Here is a 26,998-nt window from a genome sequence, read left to right on the forward strand (position 1 = left end):
AGGATCATTAAATCAAGATGAGGAGTGTAAATTACCTGCACAATACAATTTGCATATAATTGTGAACTAAACCTTGGCTTCTTTCTAATGAATGGACAGGAGTTGAGTGAGGGCTGACATGTTAAGGACTTTCTGAGGAGGCAGCACTTGACCTGGGACTTACGGAATAGGGAGGTCTCAAGTGGGAGGGTTAGGAAATTTTGACAAGAATGGTGGGATAGACATGTCCTTTGTAGGAGAAGAGACCCTAGGATGATCTGTGAGACATGCTCATGGGCACTTTGTGGGAAAGGAGGTCAGGCAGAAATACAGGGCACGAATGAAATCTATATTCCTCCCTGCTTGCCTTCCACCTTTTGTAGAACAAGTAAACTCTCTCCCTTTGGTGTTGGACGGAAACGTGGTTAAAGGCAGCAAGGAGAAGAGGGAAGGAAGGAAAAGAAGCTGTAGTGAGAAAGAGGAAAACCAGCTGGAGGGTGGGAAGTGACAGTTCACAGCATTCCTCAGGGAAGAGGTCTCATAAAACCCTCCGAAAGAGGGGCCTCTCTCCTCTTCCTCTTTCAGCACAGAAGTGGGGACTGAAACCCCAGAAGGTCCAGCAAGCTCAAGGTTCAACACATGGGTGCCAGTGGTTTCTCTGCAGCATTTGTGCAACACTGTTTTATGCAGAGCTTGAATTCAAAAAAATCAGAGACAGGATGGAGCTGGTAATTCAGTGCCACACTGTCAGTCTGCGGGCTCACTGAAGAGCCACTACTGATGCAACTGAAATCCAATGTACAATTGGAAATGGAAGCCACCCTCTCTTTCTGTGGACGATGAAGAAGCAAGCACGTGCGTGGATCAGAGAGCCTTGCTGTCTTTTTTCTCCAGAAATAAAGATGGGCTCATTTAACATGATTTCTACCTGTTTTTCTGCAATTAATGTTTAAGTGACTATGTGTAGGCCTTAGTCACTCCGAGGAAATGAAATGATGTCATGATAATTGGCCATGTGGGTTTCTTCACTTCCCTGGAGATTTCGCTTGGCTCAGAGGGCATTTTTCTACATAGGCCCTGTCTGTACTCTTTATTTAGCCAATTAGAGGGCTTAGGTATATGAGCTGGCATTGGGTAAGAGGCAGGGGAGAAGGGGGCAGCGTGTTCTAACGGGAAGAGCACTTGATTCAAACAGAGTATCTTGATTCTGGTCCAAACTAATAAATGTTCTCTTTTATTATATCCTTATCTTGGGCAGCTGTGTTACCTACACTATCTTGTTCAGTCCTCACAATAACCCTATGATGTTGGTATCACAACACCCCCAACAGAAATTAGAAAAACGAAGTTCAGAGAGGCCGTCTGACCAAGGTTCCCCAGCTGGAGACCGGCAGAGCTGGGACCGGAGTCTAATTCACGTTCATTCCTAGGCTCTGCTGTCCATTACTGGTGTCTGCTTACTCGTAGACCTGCGCTACTTGGAACAAGTCACTTCACCTCTCTGACTGGGCTTTCTTTTTAATTGTTCATGATTCTATGAAGACACTGGCTCTTTAAGGGCCTTTCTTTGTGAGTAGGTGGAAACTGTTAAATATCTTTCTACTTTTCTGTTGCTCCCTATCTCTTCTGTTCTGCTTCTCTCTTTTCAAGCACAGATAGGATATATATCATGATGAACCATATTCTAGACCATAAAACACACATCACCAAATGTAAAATTAAAATCATACATATACATGTGGTCTCTGATCACAGTGGAATCAAACAAGAAGTCAATAACAGAAAGATAACAAGGAGAATGCCAGTCATTTGGAAACAAAACAACGCACTTCTAAGTAATCGTGGGCCAAAGAGGAAGTCTCAACAGAAATCAAAAACTACATTGTACTGAATGAAAATGACAATAAAACATCAAATGTATGGGACACAGCAAATGCAGTGCTGAGATGAAAATATGAACATTATAAGTGCTTACATTATAAAAAAGGAAAAAACCTGAAATAAACAATCCAGACTCTTACTTCAATAAATTAGAAGAAGAAAAGTAAAATAGACCCAAACACGAAGAAGGAAGGAATTAAGAAATCAATCAAATTGAAAACAGAAAAACACTAGAGCACATCAATGATACAAAGAGCTGGTTCTTTGAAAAGATCAATAAAATTGACAAACATCTAGCAAGACTGAGCAGGAAAAGAAGAGGGGACATAAATTCACAATGTCACAAATGAAGCAAGTTCGTTTCAACTCTACACACATCAGTTTGACAACTTAGATGCAATGGACTAGTTTCCTGAAAAAAATTCAAACTACTACAACTCATTCAATATAAAGTAGATAATCTAATAGCCCAATAACTATTAAGGACATTGAATCCATATCTTAAAAACTGCCAGAAATATAAATCTCCATACCCAGATGGTTTCAGGGAAGAATTCTATTTAAAAAAATCATTGACACCAACCCCACACAACCTCTTGTAGAAAATAGAAGAGGGAAGAACAGCTTAAGAGAGAGAGGGGAGAGCAAAGGAGGAAGAGGGAGAAAAAAATTTAGAGTCTAATATCCTTCATTACTATAATACAAAGTTCCGTGATTACTTAGAAGTATGTTGTTTGGTTTTCAAATGTCTGGTGTAGTCCCTATTATTGTTCTGTTATTGACTTCTTGTTTGATTCTGTTGTGATCAGAGACCACATGTATATGTGTGATTTTAACTTTACATTTGTTGATTGAATTTTGTTGATTAAAGATGATAGAATTCATCAGTAAATTAAAAATCCTGTATCGTTACCAAGTAGAATTTATCCCAAGGATGCAAGGCTAGGTTAATATGTGAAAAAATCAACCAATGTATTTCATCATGTGAGCACGCTAAAGAAGAAAAATCACATGATCAGATCAACTGATGTAGAAAAAACATTTGATAAAAGCCAACAGGCAATTATGATTTTAAAAAATTCTCAGAGAACTAGGAATAAATGGGGGAAGTTCCTCAACTACATACATATTATCTACAACAAAACTAGAGGTAACATTAAACGTTAATGGTGAAAGAGTAAATGCTTTCCCCCTAAGATCAGGAACAAAGCAAGGGTGCCCACTTTTACTATTTTTCTTCAACATGTTGCTGGAATTTCTAGCTCATGCAATAAGGCAAGAAAAAAAGATATAGATTAGATAGGAAGAAATAAAACTGTCCTTGTTTGTGGATGATGTATATATTGAAAATTCCAAGAAATCCATTTTAAAATCAAATTCTAGAACTAAAAAGCAAGTTCAGTAAGGTCTCAGGATACAAGACATATCAAAAAAAATTGTGTATTTATATGCTAGTAATGAGCATGTAGACCCCAAGATTAAAAATACAACACCATTTATAATTGCTCATAAGAATGAAATACCTAGCTTTAAATGTAACAATGTATGAACATTATTTGTGTGCTGAAAACAACAAAATGCTGATGAAAGAAATCAAAGAAGATCTAAATAAATGGACAGATGTAGCGTCTCTAGGGACTCAGCATAGTAAAGTTATTGATTCTCCCCAAATTGATATCTGGGTTCAACAGAATGGCTATCGAAATCCTAGCAAGATATTTTTATAGTTATCCACAAGACCCTTCTCAAATTTATGATGAAAGGCAAAAGAGCTATAAAAACCAGTTGGAAGGAAGTTTAAAGTAAGAGGAATCATTCTAGCTGCTTTCAAAACTCATTATATAGCAACAGTAATCAAGACTGTGGAGACTGGCTAAAGGACAGACACACAGATCAATGGAATAAAGTGGAGAACCTAAGAATAGACCCACGCAAATACCCCCAATGGATTTTTGACAAAGATACAAAAAGCAATGCAATGGAGGAAAGATAACCTGTCGATACAACTGATAATGTAAGAGCAACTGGACAACCTTTGGTAAAATAAACCCTGACCTAAACCTCACACTTTACAAAAATTAACTCAAAATAGATCATGGGCTTAAATGTAAGACATAAAACTATAAAACTTCTAGAAAAAAGCAAAGGAGAAAATCTTTGGCATCTAGGTCTAAAGAAGACAATACCAAAAGCACTGTTGATGAGAGGAAAATTTAATACATTGGACTTCATCAAAATTTAAAAACTTCTGTTCTGAAAAAGGTCCTGAGTTACAAAGATGAAAAGTTAAAGTTATCGCAAACTATGTATCCAATAGAAGACTAGCATCTAGACTATATAAAGACCTCTCAAAGTTCAACAGCAAAAAAAAACAATCCAAGTAGAACAAGAGCAAGAGACATGGACAGTTCACTGAAGAGGACATACAGACGGCAAATAAGTACATGAAAAGGTGTTCAGCATCATTATCCATTAAGGAAATGCAAATTAAAATGGCAATTAGATATCATTACACAACCATCATGACGGCTAGAATAAGAAAGAGTGACAACACTGAATGCTGGCAATGATACAGAGAAACCAGATCACTCATACATTTTTGGTAGCAATGTAAAATGATACAGACACACTTTGGAAAAGCTTGTCAATTTCTTAAAAATCTAAATATGCAACCACCAGACAACCCAGTAATTGTTTTCCTGGCCATTTACTGTAGCAAAATTAAACTTATGTTGACACAAAAACCTGTACAGGAATATTTATAGCAGCTTTATTTGTAATAGCCCAAACCAGAAACAACCCAGATGTTCTTCAAATGAATGGTTAAACAAATTCTGATACAGTCCTACTCAGCTGTAGAAAGGAAGGAGCTATTGATACATGCAACATCCTCTAGATAAGTCTCCAGAGAATTATGCTGAGTGAGAAAGGCCAATCCCAAAATGACTACATACGATGCCACTCTATTTATGTAACACTCTGGAAATGACAAAATTATAGAAATGGAAATCAGATTAGTGGTAGCCAGTGGTTCAGGAGTGGGTGGAGTTGGAAGGGAAGTGGGGGTGCTGTCCTTACTGAGATGGAGATGTATCTTGGCTGTATCCATGTCAATATACTAGTTGTAATATTGCATACAGGTTTGCAAGATATTACCATCAGAGGAGACCTGGTCATAAGAGATCTCTCTCTGTTATTTCTTACAACTGTCTATGAGTTTACGATTATCTCAAAGTAAATTTTAATTTTTAAAAGATGGAGTTAGTGTAAAACATTGCTTATAGAAGCTGTATCTTTCCAGAATCTCAGGGTAACAAAGCCGATTCTTTTTGTAACAGTGCTCACATACCCATGTGTACATGTGGGCATAGGCAGTGCCTACACTGCATGGCTTGGTAAGGTGGTAGGTGATAACAGAGAAGCAGAGAACGCTTGGTATATGCCTTAGGGAAGATGGTGAAAAGTCTGAGAAAGGAATGTTTGTGTTGTCCACCTGAATGGATGTGAAACTGTAGAGTGAAGGAAATCAAGGACACTTAATCAAGAAATTACTCCTAGAGAGGAAATTTAAAGAATTTTTTTAAAGAATTAGGCAACCTTATAGAACTGAAGAAATTGATAAATGAGTCTGTCTCCCCTAATCTTTTCCACTTACATAATTACAGTATCTATTTCATAAGATCACTGTGAAAAGTTAAATGAAACATTGCACACAGAAATGCTAACCACAGAATCTGGCACCTATTAAGAGATTAATAATAGTTATTATTTTTTAACAGAAAGTTCCCTGTGAGGTATAATTATGTAGAGTAAAATGCATTCTTTTTGTTGCACAGTTCTGTTAATTTTAACAAACATCACAATCAAGGTATTAAGAAATTTCATCATCCCTAAGCTTTTCTCATCCTTCTTTGTTGTCAACCGCTCTCTCCATCCTCAACCCCTGGCAACCACTGGTCTATTTTCTGTCTCAATAGTTTCACCATATCACTGTGTAAATGGACTCATCCAGTATGCGGTCTTTTGAATCTGGCTTCTTTTACTTAGCATAATACATTTGAGATCATTTACTGCATGAATTAATAGTATATGAATATAAAGCAAGATGTTTGGTCCACCTGGAATTGATTTCTGTGTGTGTTATGAGATTGGAATCCAAGTTAACTTTTTTTCCCATTTAGATAACCAACTGCACCAGGGCCATTTATTCCAACATCTGTCTTTCTCCACTAATCTGTGACACACCCTCTGTCATACATTAAGATTCATCTATATGGGGCCGTCTCTAGGTTCTCTGTTCTTTTCTTTGGTCTGTTTGTCTATTCCTAAACCAGTATCGTACTAGCTTATTTTACAAAAGCTTTATGATAGCTTCATATTTAGGACACTGAGTTCCTCCAACTTCTGTTTCATATTTTTCTGGCTATTCTTGGGCCTTCATTTAACCGAGGAACAGTCTACTGATTTTCATTATAGATTAATTTGGAGAGAATTGATATCTTTGCAGTAATGAGACATTCCATGTATAAAGATGATATATCTGTGATGATTAATTTTATGTGACAACTCAATATGACCAAGGGATGCCCAGATAGCTGGTAAAACATTATTTCTGGTGTATCTGTGGGCGTGTTCCCAGGAGAGATTAACATCTGAATCAGCAAACTGAGCAAAGAATACCAACTTTGCCAAGGCATATGGGCAGCTTCCAATCTGTTGAGAGCCAAACAGAACCAAAAGGTAGAGGAAGAGCAAAATCACCCTCTCTGAGCTGAAATATCTGTCTTCTCCTGGCTTTAGACATCCGTAGCTCCTGTTCTCAGGCCTTGGGACTCACTAGGACCTACACCACTGGCTTCCCTAGTTCTCAGGCCTTCAGCGGCAATCACACCACCTGCTTTCCTGAGCCTCCAGCTTGCAGACGGCAGATCTGCTGATTCCGCAGGTTGCAGATTCTTAACCTCCGTAATGATATGAGTCAATCCCTTGTAATAAATCTCTCTGTATCTCTCTCCTGTTAGCTCTGTTTCTCTGGGGAACCCTGGTTAACACAATACCTCTCACTTTAGTTAGGTGTTTCCATGTCTTCTTTAAAGTTTTATCATTTTATCCGTAAAGATTCAGTTCATCTTTTATTGGTTGTCTTAGAGACTTTGGATTTGTGTTGCTATTTTGAAACCTATTGCATTGAAATACATGGTTTAACAGTTTGTTGCTAGGCAGAGAAATAAAATGTATTTTTGTATATTGACCTGATATCCCAGAAAACTTCTGAGTTTTCTAGTGATTTGTCTGTTGATTCTCTTGGACTGTCTACATGCCATTCATACCATCTGTGAATACTGTTTACTTCTTTCTTCCTCCCAATCTGTTGCTTTCTCTTGTCCTTCCGCACTGGCCAGGACCTCCAGGACAAGGTGATAAACCAGTATTAGGAGCAGACACCATGGTCTCATCTCTGACTTCGAAGAAAATACTTCTAACATTTTAATGCTGAGCCTGGTGTAGCCATGCTTTTGGTAGATATTCTTTATCTAAAAAGTAAGAACACCTCTTCTTTTTCCTCATTAGCTAAGAGGTTTTGTCCTTTACGGATGCTGACTTTTATTAGTGCTTCCCTGAATCTTTTGAGATACGCATATGATTTTTCCCTTTATATGCTAATGTGGTAAATTCAATTTTTAAAATATTTTTTAATAGACAAAACAATTCGCTAGTATAAACCATTCCTGGTTTAATACTAAGGACATGTATTAGTAGTATAATATACATATTTTTAAAATATATATTGTGTTATTATAATTGCAATAATGGTATATACTTTAAGAATATAGTTCTGCATTCAGCTTGCTAGTACTTTGATTAGGATTTTCCCCTTATCTTTGCAACTACAATTTTACCATAATTTCCCTTTCTTGTGATTTTCTTGCGTGGTTTGAAAAAGTTTACTAGTCATATAAAATGAACTGGGCAAATTTTGCCCCTTTTTCATTATGCTTTAAGATAATTAAGTCATCAATTCCTTGTGTGTTTGGTGAAACTCATTTGTAAAATTTTCTGGGCCTATTATGTGTGTGGGAGGTGGCAGGTGTATTTTTTCCCCTTTATAATTCCAGGAAATGTTCAAGAGAAAAAAAACACATTAATAATGTTGTCTTTGGTTAATGAGATAGCAGGGTATTTTTTTACTTAGTATTTTTCCTTTCTTTAAATTAAGATTCAACTTCCATAGAGTGAAATTCACCTTTTTTGTGCACAGTTCTATGAGTTACAACAAATGTCAGGGTGTTTTGTTTTGGGGTTTTTTTATGTGATTGTTTTGTTTGTAACTATTTGAACTGGTGTACTGTGATATCTCACTGTTTTAATTTGCATCTCTCTAAAAACTAGTGATACTGAGCATCTTTTCATTTACTTATTTGCCATTCATATGTCTTTCCTGGTGAAGAGTGTGTTCAAAATTTTTGTCCATATTTTTATTGAATTTTTAGCATCTTTACATATTCTGGATACAAGTCATTTTATCAGATGTGTAATTTGAAAATACTTTCTCCCAGTATGTGCTTGCCTTTCATGCTGTTAGCAAAATCTTTTCCAATACCAGCGTTCTTCATCTTGTTAAAGACCAATTTTTCCTTTTTCCTTTATGGATCATGTTTTTGGGGTCCTAGCTAAAAAATTTTTTACTAACCCCATAATCTTTAACTGAGTCTGGGTCACTATGACTTTCCATTAAATTTTTTTTCTAGATTTTATATTTTTAGGTTTTACATTGGAGTTAGATTTTTATGAAGTATAAGAAGTAGGGACTGAGGATCATTTACAAATGAATGTTCAATTTCTTCCAACACCATTTGTTGAAATGACTGTGGTGAATTGCCTTGAAACCTTTGTAAAAAAATCTATTGGCCAGATATAAATGGGAGTATTTCTATACTCCCTATTCTGTTGCAAAGGTCTGTATCTTTCCTTTGCCCAATACCACACTGTCTTAATCACTATAGCTTTACAACAGATCTGAAAATCACATAATGTAAGTTTCCCAACATTGTTCTTTTTCTTTCAAAATTATTTTGCTACCCTAATTCCTTTGCCATGCCACGTGAATTCTGGAATCAACTTCTACAAAATATCTTTCTGGTATTCTCATTGGAATTGTGTTGGATTTATAGATCAATTCAGGGGAAATTGACATCTCAGCAATATTGAGTCTTCTAATCCATGAACTTGGTGTATCTCTTCATTTAATTAAGTGGGTTTTTTTCTTTTAAACTATTTTTTTTGCCTTTTTATTCTTTTGTTTCTTTTTTAAAAACTAAGATATATTAGTTTGAGGTCTATGATATTTGTTTCAGGTGGATATGTCTTGTCTGTCCTATTTCCAGAAATGGAAGTCAACCTGTGATCTTTAAGCCATTTAAGAGTATTATTACTCTTAACCTGTCTTAACCATAGAACTTGACCCCATATGTCTGGGTGAGAATTTGGGAGTAAAAATTTTTTACATTTTGGCCCATATGTCTAGATGATATTGACCAATAAAAGGAACAAAACACAAGCCTTTCTAAATTATTAAAATGAGTTAACTACATAAGGGTTGGTATTAAAGGAGGAACTACACAACTGAGAAACTCTGGTTTTTAAATTTTTTTATAGTCTGAAATATGACATTCATTATTAATTTATATTTCACTGAATCACATCCATTAAACGTTCAGATCAAGAAATAAAAGAAAAGAGATATTTGAATTTTAAAGGAACTTTTAAGTCAAGGACTACTCTTATGTAAAGATGATATACATTGAATACTAAAAATGACAGCAACTCAGAAAAATGCAAAGAAGAAAGTTAAAGTCCATCAAAATCCTACTGTCCAGAAATAACCACCATTACTGTTTGGTCAGCATGGACTAGATCTCTCTCTAGATGAATGGATGGATGGATAAAAAGAAAATTATAAAATAGTATCATATATGCTTTTTTTATTTTAAGATATATATGTAGCAGAAGAAAAAAATACACTGAAGTTAAATAGAAGGAATCACTTAATTCCGGGAAGTGTTTCTTCAACATATCAGATAGTAATCACTAAAGATATTCTTTTAAAGTTAAGAATAAAGACCACGGAAATCATTAAGCACTTCCTTTTGTTGGAGTGTGGAGAAAGCCCCAGAACCAAACAGACAATAGGAGTTGCCATTGTTACAAGTGGAGGCAGAAGGAAGGAAGGAGCAGGACTGGGAGCATCACAGACAGAAAAGACACAATCTTGCAGAGGTTCCCCCTGGATTCATCTGATCAGAGTCCAGTTTCCTCAGCTTCCCATTTCAAAAGATCCCATTTTCTTCTTCCACAAAGAAAATATATAAGATATATCAAATCAGACATTTTCTTTAAAAGGCTTATGTCTGCCAAAATATTTTCATCAGAGTGTTTATAGCTATTTTATTTATAATAGCCCCCAAAAAAGAAACAACCCAATGTCCGTCACCTGTTAAATAGGTAAATACATTGGTGGTCTCTGGTGGAATACTATACAGCAATAAAAAAGCAAAGTACTGATACATATAACAATATGAGTGACTCACACAGGTAGTATGTTGAATGAGCAAAGTCAGATGCAAAAGAGTACATACGACATGACTATTTCTGTGAAGGTCAAAAGCAGGGAAAACTAAGCTATAGTTTTAGGTAGGAATAGTCATTTCCTTTGTAGGGAGTACTGACTGGGAACAGGCATAACGGAGCCTTCTGAGGTGCTGGAGATGTTCTAGATCTGGTCTGGGTAGCAACTTCCTGTGTGTGTGCATATATATAAAACTATTGAACTGGATACAAAAGATTCAGACACTTTACAGACCTTAAGTTACACTTCATTTTTTTTTAAATGCATGAAAGTTGAGAGTCATTCCCCACTTACATGTTCCCACGGGTTGATGAAGAGTTTTGTGAATGGGCTCTGCCGGACTGCAGGCTGACTGGGGAGATTGGTGTGAGGTGTCTTCAGACAGCTTGATGGTGAGCCCCCTACAGGCAGGATCTAACCTTCTGTCCTTCTGTTTCCCCCTCAAGGGCCTCACCCGAAATGAGGATAAACAAGTAAATGCACTTGTTTTAGTATTTGCTATAGTGTGTCCTGCATGGATTCAAATCATGTCCTTTGAATTCATGTTTTCCCGTTAGTTAACCAAAACCTGACTGCACACAGAAGCACAACTGGAGGAAATGGCGAAAGAATAAAATGTCAGGCCAGATGAATCTTTTCTTTCCAGATACTTTTTCAAATTATCATTTAATCATAGTTTACATTAAGGCAACTCTTTATTATACTTCACACCATTTGGGGTCAGTCACATAGGAACATACTAGTTAAAAATAATTGCAAAAACCTGCCATCCAAGGAACAAAATGTGTTGTCCATATATGATTCTATGAGAGTGGAAATGTTGGCTTGGATGGTGGACCTGAAATATGGCTTCTGGTCTCCACTAAAGTCTCTAATAAATTAGTTGATTTTCTGTAAGGAAAGTCACTGGGCATATTTTAGGCTGGAACACACCAGGTCTCTTGCTAATGTAACACAGGCATAGGATGTTAAAGGGTTTGCCTTCCTATCTGAGATGCTTCAGCTCATCCCATTCTCCTCCACGGCCTTCCTTAGCACACTGCTGGAAGATTCTAACAGATGGCTTCACTGAGAGTGCACATGCAGTCTTTCTCCCTAGCGAAACAGAGCAGCTGTTTTAAGCTTGTTGCCTGTCACCAACTCTTAGGACGGAGCAAGGAAAACATACACAATCATGACTACATTCAGTAGAAATTGCAGTGGGAATTCAGAAATGCAGCATGAAATCTACCCAAAGTGGTACTTTCCGAAATTACTGTAACGTGCATGACGATTTCTTGTCAAAATTGCTTTGGTACTTGAGATGCTCACAAGTTGGTCAAGATCTTGGTTCTATTGACTTAACCTCTGAGTTTAAAACATTAATAGTTAACAAAAAAGATGGGCACAAACCAGTGGAGCTTAGTTAAGGGAAGGGCAGCCAGCTTGCAAGGGGCCATCTCCCTCTTCAAACCAGAGTCCCCCTGCTGTGACAGAAGCTGCAACACAGTGTAACCAAGAAGGAGATCCCATGAACTATCTAGGAAATCTGAGGGCCAAGTTGCTCCAGAAATTTTGCCAAAACTATACAACATGTCGTTTACAAAGGCAAGCCATGCCCAGGATTTTCAATCTTTTGTCTTCGGTTGAGTTGGTGACATAATTTTGCATTTTATGAGCTACCTTGGTGGCCACGACTCTCAGAGCCCTTTAAGGGAAGCAACCTCCCCTGCACTCCGTGTGGAGCACAGGGCCCGGTGTATCAGTGTATTGCACAGGTAGAGGCGTAATACGTGTTTGTTTAACTTAAGTGTACTATATATGTCACTAAGTAGATAAGATTTTTTTTTTTTTAGCAAATGATTACTACCTATTATTCCATGGATCATCCTTATTCTCAGTAAATCACAAAGCAAATAGCAATCCGGCCTTCTGGGGCAGAATGGTGTGGCTCACTGGGAAGCAGAAATAAGCAGTTCTTGATCTTAGAGTCTCTACTGTTTCTCGGCTCATGGAAGCTGAGACGCCAGATTCTGATTCAATCTCCTTCACTGAGGAAGTTGCTTCTTTCAGGGCCTCAGTGTTTTGTGGTGATCAGACAGCACTTCTCAGAGATGCTAGGCTTTGGAGAATAACGGGTTTTCAGTTTGTGGCCATATGAGGAAAGAGGGAAGACTATCCGAGGCAGAGAATGGCATGATCCAAATCATGAAAGCTACTAGGTCACGGATCCCAGTAGTTCAGGTAGCTTTGGGGTAAAGCTCATGTGGGGGACTATTGGGAGGTAAGATCGGAAACACCCATTGAAATGACATTGAAGAGACAAGTAAAACAGTCATTTACTAGCACACACCATATGCCACGCCCAGGGCAGATGCTAGGGATCAGATGGTGAAGAGGCGGGCAGAGCCCTACTCTTGTAGAGCTTGCAGGTCAATACAGAGACATCAGAGTCTCTGATTATGATCAGTGGTGTAACCTTTCTTCACTTGGCAGGGGGATATGCCCGATGAAAGGAAAGAATTCCCCTCAAAATTGTGGGGATTTGCCTCCTAAAGCTTTCTAGGTGGTTATTGTGGGAAAACAAACTATATATTTTTATTAAAAATGTCCAGAGATGAGTTAACAAGGACCTGAACTAGATAATAGCAATCAGAGTAAAAAGGAAGGACATATGCCAAACTGTTGCACAAGAAAAAAAAACTGAGTTTGTTTCCCACCTTGGAAGATCAAGGAAAGGATGAAATCACAAACAACAGGAGCTTAGCATCTTGGCGAGTCAGAAAGCAAGCGCAACGTCTCCATGTAAACCTTTTGTTAGGAAAACCTAACTGGGAGGAGAAGGGTGGAAGGAGGGAATGAGGTCAGTTTCAGAGTTGCAGTCGAGATGTTTGTGAGAGAGCTGGACCTGGGGAGGAGGCACACACCAGCGCAAGGGCTTTGTCTTCAGCGTGGAAGGCATCTGTGGAGTCCTGAGAGCGGCCGAGATCACCCAGAGGCAAAGGGCAATGACAAGTGAAAGACCAAATTCAACAGCTTTTCAGAATCACTGAGTGATCCCTTTCCACAGTGGATAGAGTAGGAAAAAGAGGGACGAGCCAAGTATTCACCAATAAGGGACTGGTTTAGTAAACTTTGCTAAATGCACACAACACAGTATTATCTGGCTATAAGAAAGGATGAAAAGATCTTTACGTGTTGATAGGAAAGTGAGACTCAGGTTGTTTCAGGTGAAAAAAGCATAGTGTAGGAGTGTTAAATAGTGTGCTACCTTTTGGGTAGGAAATGTAAGAAAAAAACACTATATGGCCATGCTTCCTTACGTTTGCATAAAGCAGTGGAAGACTAAATGAGAAGCGAATTGGAAACGGTTACCTGCAAGGACTGAGAGGGAACAGAGTAGATGAAGTCAGGGTATAATATCTCAGTGCATACCTGTTACATTATTCTAATCTTTTAATCAAGTAAATGTATTAGCTATTTAAAGTGGGAACTTACAAAATAAGGAAGTGCATAGCTCTATGTCTAGCATAAGGGGTTCAGGAACAGAATCTGTTTCCAGAGAGAAGCAGGAGGTGATGGTCAGGACAATTAGCCATCTTGGGAGGCCTTGAAGAGGGAGGAAGGGACAAGACTGACAGGTGAGGTGCAAAGAGTAGGTGGGTCCTGGCCTCTGAAGAACCTTTCTCAGTCCCATCCCTGTTCTCTAGCCAGGGTGCCCGGCCCTGTCTTTTCCTCGTAAGTATGTTCTTAATTCTGTCCTGCCACTGTTGCATCAAAGGGAACACTTTTCCCAGTGTTTCCACCCAACACAAATCTTCATTCATTCCTTCAGTCAATAAACATCCAAGTACTTCCATTGACTAGACATAGTGGCAGACCCCAGACTCAAATGAGTCACAGTCCCTCTCTTGAAGGGGTTCACTGTCTGTTAAGAGACAGACATTGAGATTTAAAAAAGAGAACAATAACACAGCATAGCATGCCAGACAGTGTCTCAGGTAGGTGACATTGACACTAAGTTGTAAAAATTACTAATGATTGACTAGGGGACTGATTTCCTGTAGTCTAATCAGAAAGAATCAGAGTGATTCTACTCTGACATAATGCTACCAATCATTTGTAGTCTTTTCTTTGTTTAAATTAGTATTTTTAGCCACCTACATGCTTAGTCACCCTTCCTGATTCTGCTTATTAATTGCTGAAAGAAGCCTTGTGAAAATAGCTATGATTAACCTCAATATATTGATAAAGAAGAGAGATTTGAAGAGGCACGTGGCTCACCCAAGGGCAGAAGAAGTAAATTCCTTTTAGGGGACTATGCTTCATGGGAGGACATTAAGTCGTGATCTTTGTGAAGAAAAATAGTTGCTGCTGTTAAAACTATTATTATAAAGGTCTCTCTTGTTACTGACTCCACCTGGTTATAGGACCTTAACGAACCAAGGGTTTGTGGGATTTTAAGCTCTTTCATTGAACACATTCATTTTTGCAGCATTTTCCCCTACATAAGTTTTACATTTATAAACAGAGCAAAAGTCAAGCTCTGTGTAACTCCAGGGGGAAAATCCTGGGGCAAAATACCTTTGAAACCAAAATCAGTCAAAGGGAGAAATAAAGTGGGAGAAACCAGTTGTCCACTTCTGCTCTCCGGGGTCTCTTGCGACCAACAGCGAAAGAAGGGACCCCAGCCAACCTCTCCAGTTCAGATACGCCCTCATTCACCCTTGTAATTATCTATTGATGTGGAGATGCACTAACTCTCTCCAGCCCTTGGAAACACCTATTGATATGGAGATGCACTAAAACCAGGAGAGAGCTTCTGGAAATATCGCGATTTTACCCACACTCTGTGAAGGCCCTCAACAATTAAACAGGTAGTCTGGTACACGTGTTGGCCACGGCCCACCTCTTTCTCCCTTTTCTTCTCTTAAGTGGATGTAATATTTCCTCTTATCCTTTCTGTGGATATATGATCCGTTCTTTTTCCTATTCCAGGACTTCCCTCAGACCAGTTCTAACCAGGACCACCCGCACTTGTTCTTCCTGTTTCATCCCGGCAGGCATGCGGCAGCTTTATATAACGACTGAGCTCTCAGTCGGACCAGAGAGACTTGGGGAGCTGCCCCGGATTCCCCGGCAATAGCAGCAGCTCCACTGTGAGCGCCCAGCCATGTTCCCTTACCGCCCCGTGCGAGGCAGGCCACCGTCCCGCTGACCACTAGCGATCCTTCTCAGTGATGAGTTACTGTCCGCATTCCCATGCCCCCGTCTGGAGAGGAGCCTGGACACCGGAGCATTGCTATTTTTACCAGGCTCTGGCTCTGCATTTACATTCCATTAAAACTGAGTCAAAAGTCACAGAAAACTTGAATTGTGCTCCTTTCTTTCCACCTAGGGCCACTACACTAACTTGACAAACAGCTTTTTACAGCCGCTTATCTATTGTACCACAAAGGAAGAGCAAAACAGACGCCTGCTTTCAATTTAAAAAATAAACTCTTCGGCATAAGCACTCAGCTTCTGGGGCCACTTTTACTGCATCTGAAGGAAGGCTGTAGGGGAAACTGTTCTGATACAAATACAGTTGGGAGGCTGAATGGATTGCGGCCTGGTTAAAAATAGGACAGTAATAATTCCCCACAGTGGGTCAGGGAGCAGAGATGGGGCAGAAGTGGAGGCATGTAGAGATCTTCTTTCTTCCCCCAGAGAAGGAAAACCGTTAGCTGGACACGCCAGCTCATTCTCTGCACAAAACGGGTGTGGCCGCCTGTGGTGAGGCACCGAGTGAGAAGCTAAGAGATCGTGCTCCAAAGCCGGGTTGTGGAAATTCAGATCCACCTCTTCTATTTCCTTCTTGCATAGTGTCAGGCGAGTTACTTTGTTCCTCATCAGTAGTAATACTTCACCCCAGAGAAGTTTTGGGAAATTAAATGAGATGATACGTGGGAAGCATTTAGAAAGTTCCAGACACATAGGGAACACAGAATTAAGTATTAGGTGCTGGTTGACCTAGAGTCTTGGTCTCCCTTTATTACAGCAAGCAAATTGCTTCAGCTTTAAAGTGAAAATTACACCCACCTTGTAGATATTAAACAGTAAATATTAATTCAATGTTATTGTTATGCAACCCAAGACTCTTTAGAGAATGAAATAAAGTACTATGAATAATTACAACCAGCAGGAACCAAAAGTTCCCTGGGCATACTAGGAAGGTGACTGTAAGTAAAGAGATAGGTAAACATAATTGACCCTCCCCCCATGTTCAGAGGTCACCATGAGGTACCACCTAACTGATCTCTTAGGGTTTGATTCCTAGCCTAAAATCATCCGAATCATCAGTGGCACTAGAAGAAATGTCAGATCTTCACCCCAGATCCCCAGAATCAATGTCTGTAGAACTTAGGTGGTATGTGTGTGTGTGTGCATGTTTCCAAAGCCAATTTTCATGCTCACCACGATTGATGTTTATTGATGAGCTATGAAATCCCAATTTCATGACTTCTGTCTAGCTATTAATTACAAACAATAAGAATAGATTAAATTTCTATCCTATCTTATAATTGCTATTATTTCTTACTCCGTCTCATTTGATCTCTGATACAACCAACCTCTAAGGCACCAGATTCTTCTGATGGGACACATGACTGTACCTGACTTGTCAGAGGTCATTATGGAATTAGATCCCAAACTTTTAGTTTAGAGATTTTCCCACTTTGTGCACATTTGCTCATTGAACAGTGGTATATGTTAAAGTAATTCAGAGCACAACTCTGGCTTCCATGGAGTCACGGACTTCTGTCCCCAGACACACACTAACCTGTTTTCTGTTATTATATATTAGCTTGGAATTTTTAGAATCTTGCATGAATGGCAACATGCAGATGTATTCTTTTTGCCTTTTTTCTTGCATTCACCACGATTTTAGTTGCATCTATGTGATAGATATCAATAGTTTGCTCCTTTTGATTGCTAAGTAATATGTGTATTATAATCTGTTTATTATTTTTACCTATTAATGAACATTTGGACTATTTTCAGTTTAGGACTATTACAAATAAAGCTGCTTTGAACATTTGTATATAAGCCTTTATGTGGACTTATGTTTTCATTTCTCCTGGGTAAATATCTAGGAAACAAATGACTGGTTCATGTGATAGGGGTGTGTTTTAACTTTTTAACTTTCAAAATATTCTTTTGCAAAGTGATTGGACCATTTTACATTCACACCAACAGTGTATGAGATTTCCTGTTGCTCTTCACTGATGCTTGTTATTGTTAGGTTGTTTTTTTTTTAAGTTTACCTATTGTAATGGATATACAGTGGTATCTCATGGTGATTTTCCTTTGTATTTTCCTGATGACTAACAATGTATATTATCTTTTCATGTGCTTATTGACCATGTGTTTCTTTTTTGGTAAAGTGTATCTTCAAATCTTTGAACGTTTTTTTTTAGTTTTGACATATATTGTCTTGAGTTGTAAGAGTTCTTTGTATGTCCTATATATCCTTTGTCTGACAGATATGTTGCAAACATTTTCTTCCTATCAGTGCCTGTCCTTTTATTTTTTTAATAGTGTCTTCCAAAAACAAAAGTTTTTAATTTTGATAAAACCCAATTTGTTGATTTTTTCATTGTATTTTATACTTTTGGTGTTCTAGCTAACTAACTTTGGCTTGCCCCAACATCACAAGGATTTTCTCTTGTTCACATCTAGAAATTTCATGGGTTTAGGTTTTACATTTTAAGCCTGATCCATTTTGAATTAATCTTTATATAAGATAAAAGGTTCACATATCCATATGTGTGGCCATATGGATAGCCAGACAATCCAGAAACATTGTTGAAAAAAACTTTTCTTTACCACTGGATGTGTATTAGTTTCCTATTGCTGCTGTAACAAATTACTGCAAACTTAGTGCCTTGAAACAATAAAAATTTATGGTTGTACACTTCTGGAGGTCAGGAATTTGAAATGGACCTCACAGGGCTAGAATCAAGACGTCAGCAGGGCTTTGTTCTTATGAAGGTTCTAGAAGTGAAACCTTTCCTTGCCTTTTAGAGAATTCTAGAGACTACTTGAATGTCTTGCTTCATGGCCCCCTCCCATCCACAAAGTCAGCACTTGTATCGATTTGACCTCTACTTCCATTGTCACACCTCTGTTCTAACTCCCTCTTTCACTTAACAGCACTCCTGTGATTACATTGGGCATCATTAGGGGGCTATTATTCTACCTACCACATATTACCTTGGCATCCTTATCAAAAAAGTAGATGACAATATATAGAGAGGTCCTCTTTTGGACTTTCTATTATGTGTTACTGATATGTATACCTTCTGTTTTGCCAATACCATACTTCCTTAGGTCTCTAGCTTTCTATAGTCTTCAAATCAGGTAAGATGAGTCTTCAAACTTTGTTCTTTAAAAATTGCCTTTTATTTCTATGTAAATTTTAGAATCAGCTTGTTGATTTCAAAAAAAAAAAGACCTGTTGGAATGAGTTTGGAAGTGCTTCCTTCTCTTCAGTTTTTCAGAAAATTTTGAGAAAGACTGGAATTAATACTTCTTTAAGTGATTGGTAGAATTCACCAGTGAAGCCATTAGGTCCTGACATTTTAATTGTTGAGAGTATTTTATTACTGATTCAGTCTCCTTACTCATGACTCAATCTCCTTACTTATTATTGGTCTGTTCTTATTTTCTATTCTTCATGATTCAGTCTTAGTAGATTTTATGTTTCTGGGAACTTATCCATTTCTTCTAGAGGCCAGCATTACTCTCATACCAAAGCCAGATAAGGAGACTACAAGAAAATAATATTACAGGCCAATATTCCTGGTGAACATAGATGCAAAAATCCTCAATAAAATACTAGAAAACTGAATTCAACAAAGCATTAAAGGGATCATACACAATGCTCAAGTGGATTATTCCTGGGGTACTAGGATGGTTCAATATATGCAAATCAATGAAGGTGATACACCACATTAATAGAACAAAGGATAAAAATCATATGGTTACCTCAATAAATGCACAAGAGTATTTGACAAAACTTAGCATCCTTTCATGATAAAAATCTCTCAACAAATTAGGTCTGGAAAGAATATACCTCAGCATAATAAAGGTTTACATGACAAGCCTACAACTAACATCATACTCAAAAGTAAAAAGCTGAAAGCTTCTCCTCTAAGATCAGAAATAAGAAATAATGCCCAATTTCACCACTTTTATTCACTATAGCACTAGAAGCCCTAGCCAGAACAATTAGGCAAGAAAAAGAAATAAAAGCCATCCAAATTGAAAAGGAAGAAGTGAAATTTTCTCTGTTTGCAAGTGGCATTATCTCATATATAGAAAACCATAAAGACTTCACCAAAAAACTAGTAAATTAGAACTAGTAAATTAATTCACTAGAGTCACAGGACATAAAATCAACGCATGAAAATTAGTTGCATTTCTATACACACCAATGAATTATCCAAAAAAGAAATTAAGAAAGCAATTCCATTTACAATAGCATCAATAACAACAAAATACTTAAGAATAAGTATTTCACCTAAGATGAAAAATCTCTACACTGAAAAACATAAAAGATTGATGAAAGAAATTGAAGTTCTAGAAAGCACATCACTTCCTCTGTAAATATTTAACAGTACACCTCTGAATAACACTCTTTTTTTAAAAGCATAGCCATAAACCATTATCATCTCTAAGACAAAGGCCAACGATAGTTTCTTATTATGAAATATGAAGTTAGTGTTCACATTTCTCCAATTATCTTACAATATACCTTTAGCATCTTTTTGTTTGAACTGAGATCCAAATAAGGTCCATATAGTGCAGTTGGTTTTCTGTCTTTTGAATCTTTTTTACTCTACAAGTTCCCCCTTCATCTCATTTTTTTTCCTTTTCCTTAGGATTTTAATATTTATCTTATTCAAATAAATAGTTTTCTGTAGCCTGGATTTTGCTTTGTCCCCATGGTGTCATTTAATAAGTTCCTTTTCTCCTTGTATTTCCTGGAAGTTAGTCACTAGATCCAGAAAGCTTTATCAGATGTTTGTTTTAAAATCAATGCTTTGGTGGTGTATATGTCCATCAGCAGGCACATAATCTTTTTAAGATATCAGTAAAGATGACCATTGCCTAGGTTCATCAATTTGCTTTCTTTATTAGGATTCCAAAATGGTAACATTTTAACTTTATCATTCTATCTCCATTGATTATTAGCTTGGAAACATCTCAAAGAAGCAAACTTCCCTTCAACTATTTGATTAACTGAAGAGTAGATTTTACACTAAAGACAGGATAATTGCTTGATTCTTTACTTATTTACCAATTTTAAAAACAATAAAGTGGTTACTTAGTGTCCTTCAAAGGTAATCAGTGAGGATTCCCCCACCCCCAGCATCACTAAAACTTACAGATTAAAACACATTATTAATCCTTATTGTGAGGATTTAATACTTTTAAAAATTCTCATTGAGTCTCAAGTTGTGGCAGCTTTGGGGTGTTAGTTCCTGGGTCCTTTTGACATGATTCTGTGATCTGTCATGATAACCCTACTTGTGTCTGTTTTTGTCTGTTTTCCTGCCCAGACTTTTCTCTAAGAATCCTTGGTTCTTTTTAGGGGGAAACAGTATTTAGAGCACGTGATCCAGGGGAGTGCTTATTACAATTGCATTGATCATTGTTTCTTGGTCTTAACTTATTTAACATTTTAAATTTATATAATTCTAGGAAATATGCTTTTTGAAAAATAAAATACACCATCTATTTTTGAAATACCAAATCATCAGTATAGAGTATACAAATAATAATAAGTTATCTTCCCCATTATTTATATCTCTTGGTTTTTTTCTTCTGTCATTCCTTTGACTTAGTCTTCAAGAACTTGATTCTAATTTTGTCTTGTTCATCTTACACATTTTTAATAATCAAGGGACAAAAAAAATACTTCTGCTCTCAGACAAATTCCAAAGGTACCTGTGAGCAAACTATGGCCCATGGGCCCAATCCAGCCTGTCCCCTTGTGTTGTATGGCCTGTGAATTAAGAATGATTTTCACATTTTTAAACGACTGAAAATCAAAAGAAGAATATTTTTTCACAAGACATGAAAATTATACAAAATCCAAATTTCAGCATTTTCTAAATTGACATTGCGTTTTGAATTATTCTTCAATGGAAAAATTATCGAGTTACTTTTTGCTGCATATGTATTTTTGTCATTCCACTTTGAGCATAGCTTTATCAGTTTTTTCCAAGAGCTTTCTAAATATACGTGTATATACAAATATACATATGAATTTGATGTCATTTTTACATAAAATGTAACAAATACAGCTCTATTGGGCAGTATGCCTTTTATCCACTCAAGATAAGCCTCCTTATCCCATGAAACACCTTATGTCTTGGATCCGGCTTTGTTTGATATTAATATTGCTGCCCCAGGGTTTTTTCCCTTCGCTTGGTATGTAGCTCCAAACCGCATGATTCTTTTCACTATGCAATGGTGTTTTGTTCTTTATTTTGTTTGTATTTTGCTTTCTTCATAAACAGACATATTTGATTTTTTCAACTCTGAGAGGCTTTGTTTCTTCTTTTAAATGTGTTAATTTTTTAAAAGTAGTTTTGATTCACAGCAAAATTGAGAGAAAAGTACTGAGATTTCCCATATGTCCCCTTTCCCCCCACACACATAGCCTTCCTCATTATCAACTTCCCCCAGTGGAGCGGTGCCTTTGTTATAACTGATGAGCGTACACTGCCACGTCATAATCCCCCAGAGTCCATAGTTTGCATTAGGTTCATTCTTAGTGTTGGACATTCTATAGTTTTGGACAAATGTATAATGACATGTATCTACCATTACAGTGTCATACCAAATAGTTTTACTGCCCTAAAAATACTCTGTGCTCCACTTATCCATCCCTCCCTTCCTCCTAGCCCCACTGACCACTGATCTTTTTACTGCCTTTTCCAGAAAATTACATAGTTGGACTCACACAATATGTAGCCTTTTCAGATTAGCTTCTTTCACTTAGTAATATGCATGTAAGTTTCTTTCATGTCTTCTCATGGCTTAATACCTCATTTCTTTTTAATACTGAATGGTATTCTGTTTTCTGAATGTACTACAGGTTACTTATCCATTCACCTTCTGAAAGACATCTTGGTTGCTTCCAAGTTTTGGCAATTATGAATAAATCTATAAAGATCCATGTGCTTGTTTTTGTGTGGACATAGGTTTTCAGCTCCTTTGGGTAAATATCAAGAAGCACAATAACTGGATTGTGTTTTATGAGTATGTTTAGTTTTTCAAGAAACTGCCAAACGTCCTTCCAAACTGGCTGTACCATTTTGCATTCCACAAACAATGAATGAGAGTCCCTGTGGCTCCACATCCTCACCAGCATTTGGTGTCATCAGTGTTTTAGATTTTGGCATTTCTAATAGGTGTTTCACGGTATCTCATTGTTATTTGAATTTCCTTTCCCTAATGACATATGATGTAGAGCATCTCTTCTGATGCTTAGTGGCCTTTTGCATATCTTATTTGCCAAGTTGTCTGTTAAGCACTTGCCCCATTTTTTAACCAGATTATTTGTCTCCTTTTTGTTGACTTTTAATAGCTCTTTGTATATTTTGGATAACAGTCCTTTATCAGATGTGTCTTTTGCAAATGTTTTCTGCAGTCTGTGACTTGTCTTCTCATTCTCTAGACATTGCCTTTTGCAGATCAGAAGCTGTTCATTTTAATGACGCCCAGCTTATCAATTATTTCTTTCATGGATCATGACTTGGTGTTGCATCTAAAAAGTCATCACCGTACCCAAGGTCATCCAAGGTTTCTCCTATATTATCTTCTAGGAGTTTTATAGTTGTGTGTTTTATATTTAGGCCTAAGATCTATTTTAAACAAAGTTTTGTAAAGAGTATAAAGTCTGTGTCTTGATTCGTTTTTTGTTTTTTATTTTTTTTTGCACATGAATGTTCAGTTTTTCCGGCACCATATGTTGAAAAGAGTACCAGACTTTTGTCTTTTAATACAAGATTTTAACCTACTTACACTTATCGTTTCAATTGATTTTATTTGAACATCTTTGTAATTTATTTTATTCCTCAAAGGGTGAGCATGGATATACTACAAACATACATTAGTTAATAAATAGTTACAAATTAATTGTTTTAATTTTATGTGTTACCTAGGATTAAGAAATAATAATCACCAGTGTGTATGACCTTTCTACACCCCAGACAGTAATCCAAGAGCCCCACTAAATTAGCTCATTAGAATCTCACAATATGAAGTAATCATTTAACCTATGAGGAAACCGAGGCAAAGAGAGTGAGAAAGCTCTGGCTTTAGTACTTCTCAGTTAAATATTGTTATAGAACTTGCTAGTTCTTTTTGCTGCAAAGGGAATGTTCTTCCAGGGAGTGGGCATCAAGAGGTTTTTATCAGGGATTGGTGATAAATTCCACTTAATGCCTTTTTATATCTGTCCAGCTAATTATATATTCTTTTTTGATCTATTATCCTTAACCTTCCAAGGAAATACTTAATAGTCCTTATGTACATTTTACACATAATGAGGAAAGATGACCATTCAATGAGAAAACTGGACAGGCAATTTGCAAAAGCATAAATACAAGTGACGAATAAAGTATGAATAGGTGTCATATTGTATTAAGTTTATAATTTTTTTAATTTTTACATTTCTAATTTTTTTATTTTGGGGTGACTTTTAAATTGAAGTATAGTTGATATACAATATTATACTGGTTAATTTCATAATTTAAAAATATCTTTTAACTAATGTGCTATGATATTTTTCAAACTGTTTTGGTGCCTAAATATCGATAGACGACTTCTGAAAACAAAGTCATGATGAAGTTTTATATTAGGAAGTTTCCAGCAATTTCTATATAATCAATTCACTGCTCTTCATTTTTCTTGTCTGAATCCAGACCTAATTTTGCCTGGGAAAATTTAGCAGCAAGCCCTCAGAGCGTCAGTGCGGATTCCGGGCAAGTCCAGTGTGGGGGGTGCAGTGCAGAATCCGGAGCCAGACAGAGGCGGGTTTGAACCCAGTTTCACCCTTACTGACTGATTGTGATTTGACAAACTTTTAAACTCCTCTAAGTCCCATTTTCCTCATCTGTGAAATGGGGACAAATCACACTCTAGGGTGTGATGAGGTGATGCATGAAAAGCATTTAACACAGTGCCAGGCACTTGAAAATGCTCAATAATTTACACCTACTGTTGTAATTATTGCTATGGAACCACCACTACCACCCTCACCGTGCTCTGAAGATCTCTTGTAGATTTTACTGGATCATGAAACTTTAAAAACTTAAAAAAAAAAACTGCATATAACTCCTAGGAGCCTTGTCATCTGAAATGGACAAAAATAAGAAACAAACTGCCAGATGTGAGTTTTTTTAAAAAGCCAGATGTTCCTTCATGAAGAAGGAATTCAGGAAAGAAAGTTAATGTGATAAGATGGAGCCCTAGCTCTAGTCTGGACATAGCACAACTCAGAAAAGCACCTAGTGTTTACCTAATTAGACTCTATCTAGTCCAGGAAAATTCTCAAGTGGACAAAAGTATACCTTTCTTTTTTGCACCCAAAATGAGGTATCATCTGGCAGCAGGCGATTCCTAAAATGTGAAACACATGTCAGTGTGAATGTATCTTTCTCCCATAACACTGAGTAAGAGTCAGAGTTCTCTCAAAGCATTTGGGGATAAAGACAGGTGGATGCTTGGTTGGTCATTGTTTAGGCGATAATCAGGTGGGTGCACAGGTTATCAGGGAGGGTCACACGGCTGAGCCATAGAGCTGGAATGAGAATCCCAGATGCATGTCCACCGGAAGATATACTTGTGGATAATCAGCAGGTCTGGTTTCTGACCTCAGAAAGTAACCCTGAAGGTTAAAGATAGGCAAGATGAACACTAATGAACAGCATAATACCCTGAAAGTAGATGCAGATACATATGGATGAGAAAATAGCTCAGATGTGAGGAGCACACCCAGGCACTGTGCCCACAAATAAGAGGAACTGAGTCACAGAGGAGGTGAGGGACATCCCCTCTCCGGTGGGTTAGTAAGTGCACAGTCAGGATTTCCTTCCCAGGAATAAGGAGCAGCTCTAAGAAGTCTGGGGTGGGAACTGGTATTTTTATGCAGCACAAGAAATGGTAACTATTTCCATTTCCCTCTTCTACACCTTTTCTTTACTTCCCATGTTCAAGAACTATAGATTCCAGTTCTCCTTTTAAGCCTGGACTTTGACTTTTTTCTACAAGTAACATTATACCTTCCAACCTTGTCTTACCTGATTATTTTCTAAGTGTACTTTATTAATATGACAGAATTTGATCAAAGGTTTTTTGACAGACTATGACATTCACGGCCTTTCACGTGGCCAGCTATGTCTAGCCTGAACACACAAGATTATTAACTTTTAAGAATTTATTTTTGTTTTAATGATTTAAATGATACATTTCTCTGCTTTCCGAAACATAGTACCTGAAGAAAATGGCTGAACTCAGTTCAAACTCAGACCTGTTTGATGCCAAACCTCCTGATTTTAGCCATCAGATATGCTACCTAAGAGCTGGTCCCTGCTTTGCTGGCTTTATGATGAAAATAGTGCCCGGTGTTCAAAGTTCAAAACAAAAACAATTATCTGAGTGGCCAAGAAAATTCATTACACAAGACTAGAAGCAAGAAGCTCAGTTAGTTAGTTGACACGGGGTCCTAGCAGGAGAGGATGGTGGCCTGAACTAGGATGGGTGGTGACAAGGAGAAAGAAGGGTCAGTGGTCTGGACCGGGTGATGGGATGTAGTAGGGAGCCGGGGAGAATGCAGGGGTGAGCATGAGAGTGAGTTCAGGCTGGGACAACTTAGGGAAAGGGGTGCCATCTACTGAGGACAAAGCAGAGCAGAAAGAATAGGCTTTGTGAGAGATGAGGAGCTCACCTTGGTTATGCTGAGCACGAGATGGTTTGGAGACATGAGGAGAGATGTCTGCTAAGCGTGGTTTCTGGCAGGAGTCTGGAGCTTAAGCGCCAGATACGGCTTAGGGGTAGGGATTTGAGAGTCATGAGGACCAAGGAGGAAATTGAAGCTGTGGGAATGGATGAGTTTCCCTCACCTCTCCCTTCTCCCTTATAGTATCAGACAGTTCTCAGCTCAGACTGCAGAAGGCTCGGTTCAGTTCAGAAAGAAGGAGACGTCCCCTGCCAGCAAACCTGAGGTTTCTCAGTATTGCATTTCTTATGAAAGATGGAGGTCGGGTCCATTCTTTTCATCCAAAATGGCTATAATCGCAATAGTGGCATGCTCTATCGCCTTCTAAAATTCAAGAGTACATCTTCCCAACTCCTTTCTGCAGTTGCTGGTTTGTCCAGCTGTATTTAGAAGCTATAGTCTAGCTCCCAAAGGGACACCTTTCATTTTGAAAATAAGCTTTTAAAATGCCTATGCATAGAAGTTATGTCAGTTTAAAT

General features: G+C 37.6%; 1 protein-coding gene across 3 annotated transcripts in view; it reads left to right on the forward strand.

The window, feature by feature from the left end:
• ADRA1A (adrenoceptor alpha 1A) overlaps positions 1-26,998 on the forward strand; it is a 72,127-nt gene that overhangs the window by 34,442 nt on the left and 10,687 nt on the right. Inside the window, exon 2 of one of the 3 annotated variants that reach the window (XM_036889163.2) lies at positions 15,529-16,039. The exons of 1 other annotated variant lie outside the window; for it this stretch is intronic. In XM_036889163.2, coding sequence (XP_036745058.1) covers positions 15,529-15,611 — 83 coding nt within the window. In that variant the 3' untranslated portion in view covers positions 15,612-16,039. Of the gene's footprint in view, positions 1-15,463; positions 16,042-26,998 lie in introns of those variants that run through there. One more of the 3 variants, XM_036889164.2, reaches the window with a different exon arrangement.

Source organism: Manis pentadactyla, chromosome 1 (genome assembly GCF_030020395.1).
Source record: "Manis pentadactyla isolate mManPen7 chromosome 1, mManPen7.hap1, whole genome shotgun sequence".
Classification (NCBI taxonomy): Eukaryota; Metazoa; Chordata; class Mammalia; order Pholidota; family Manidae; genus Manis; species Manis pentadactyla.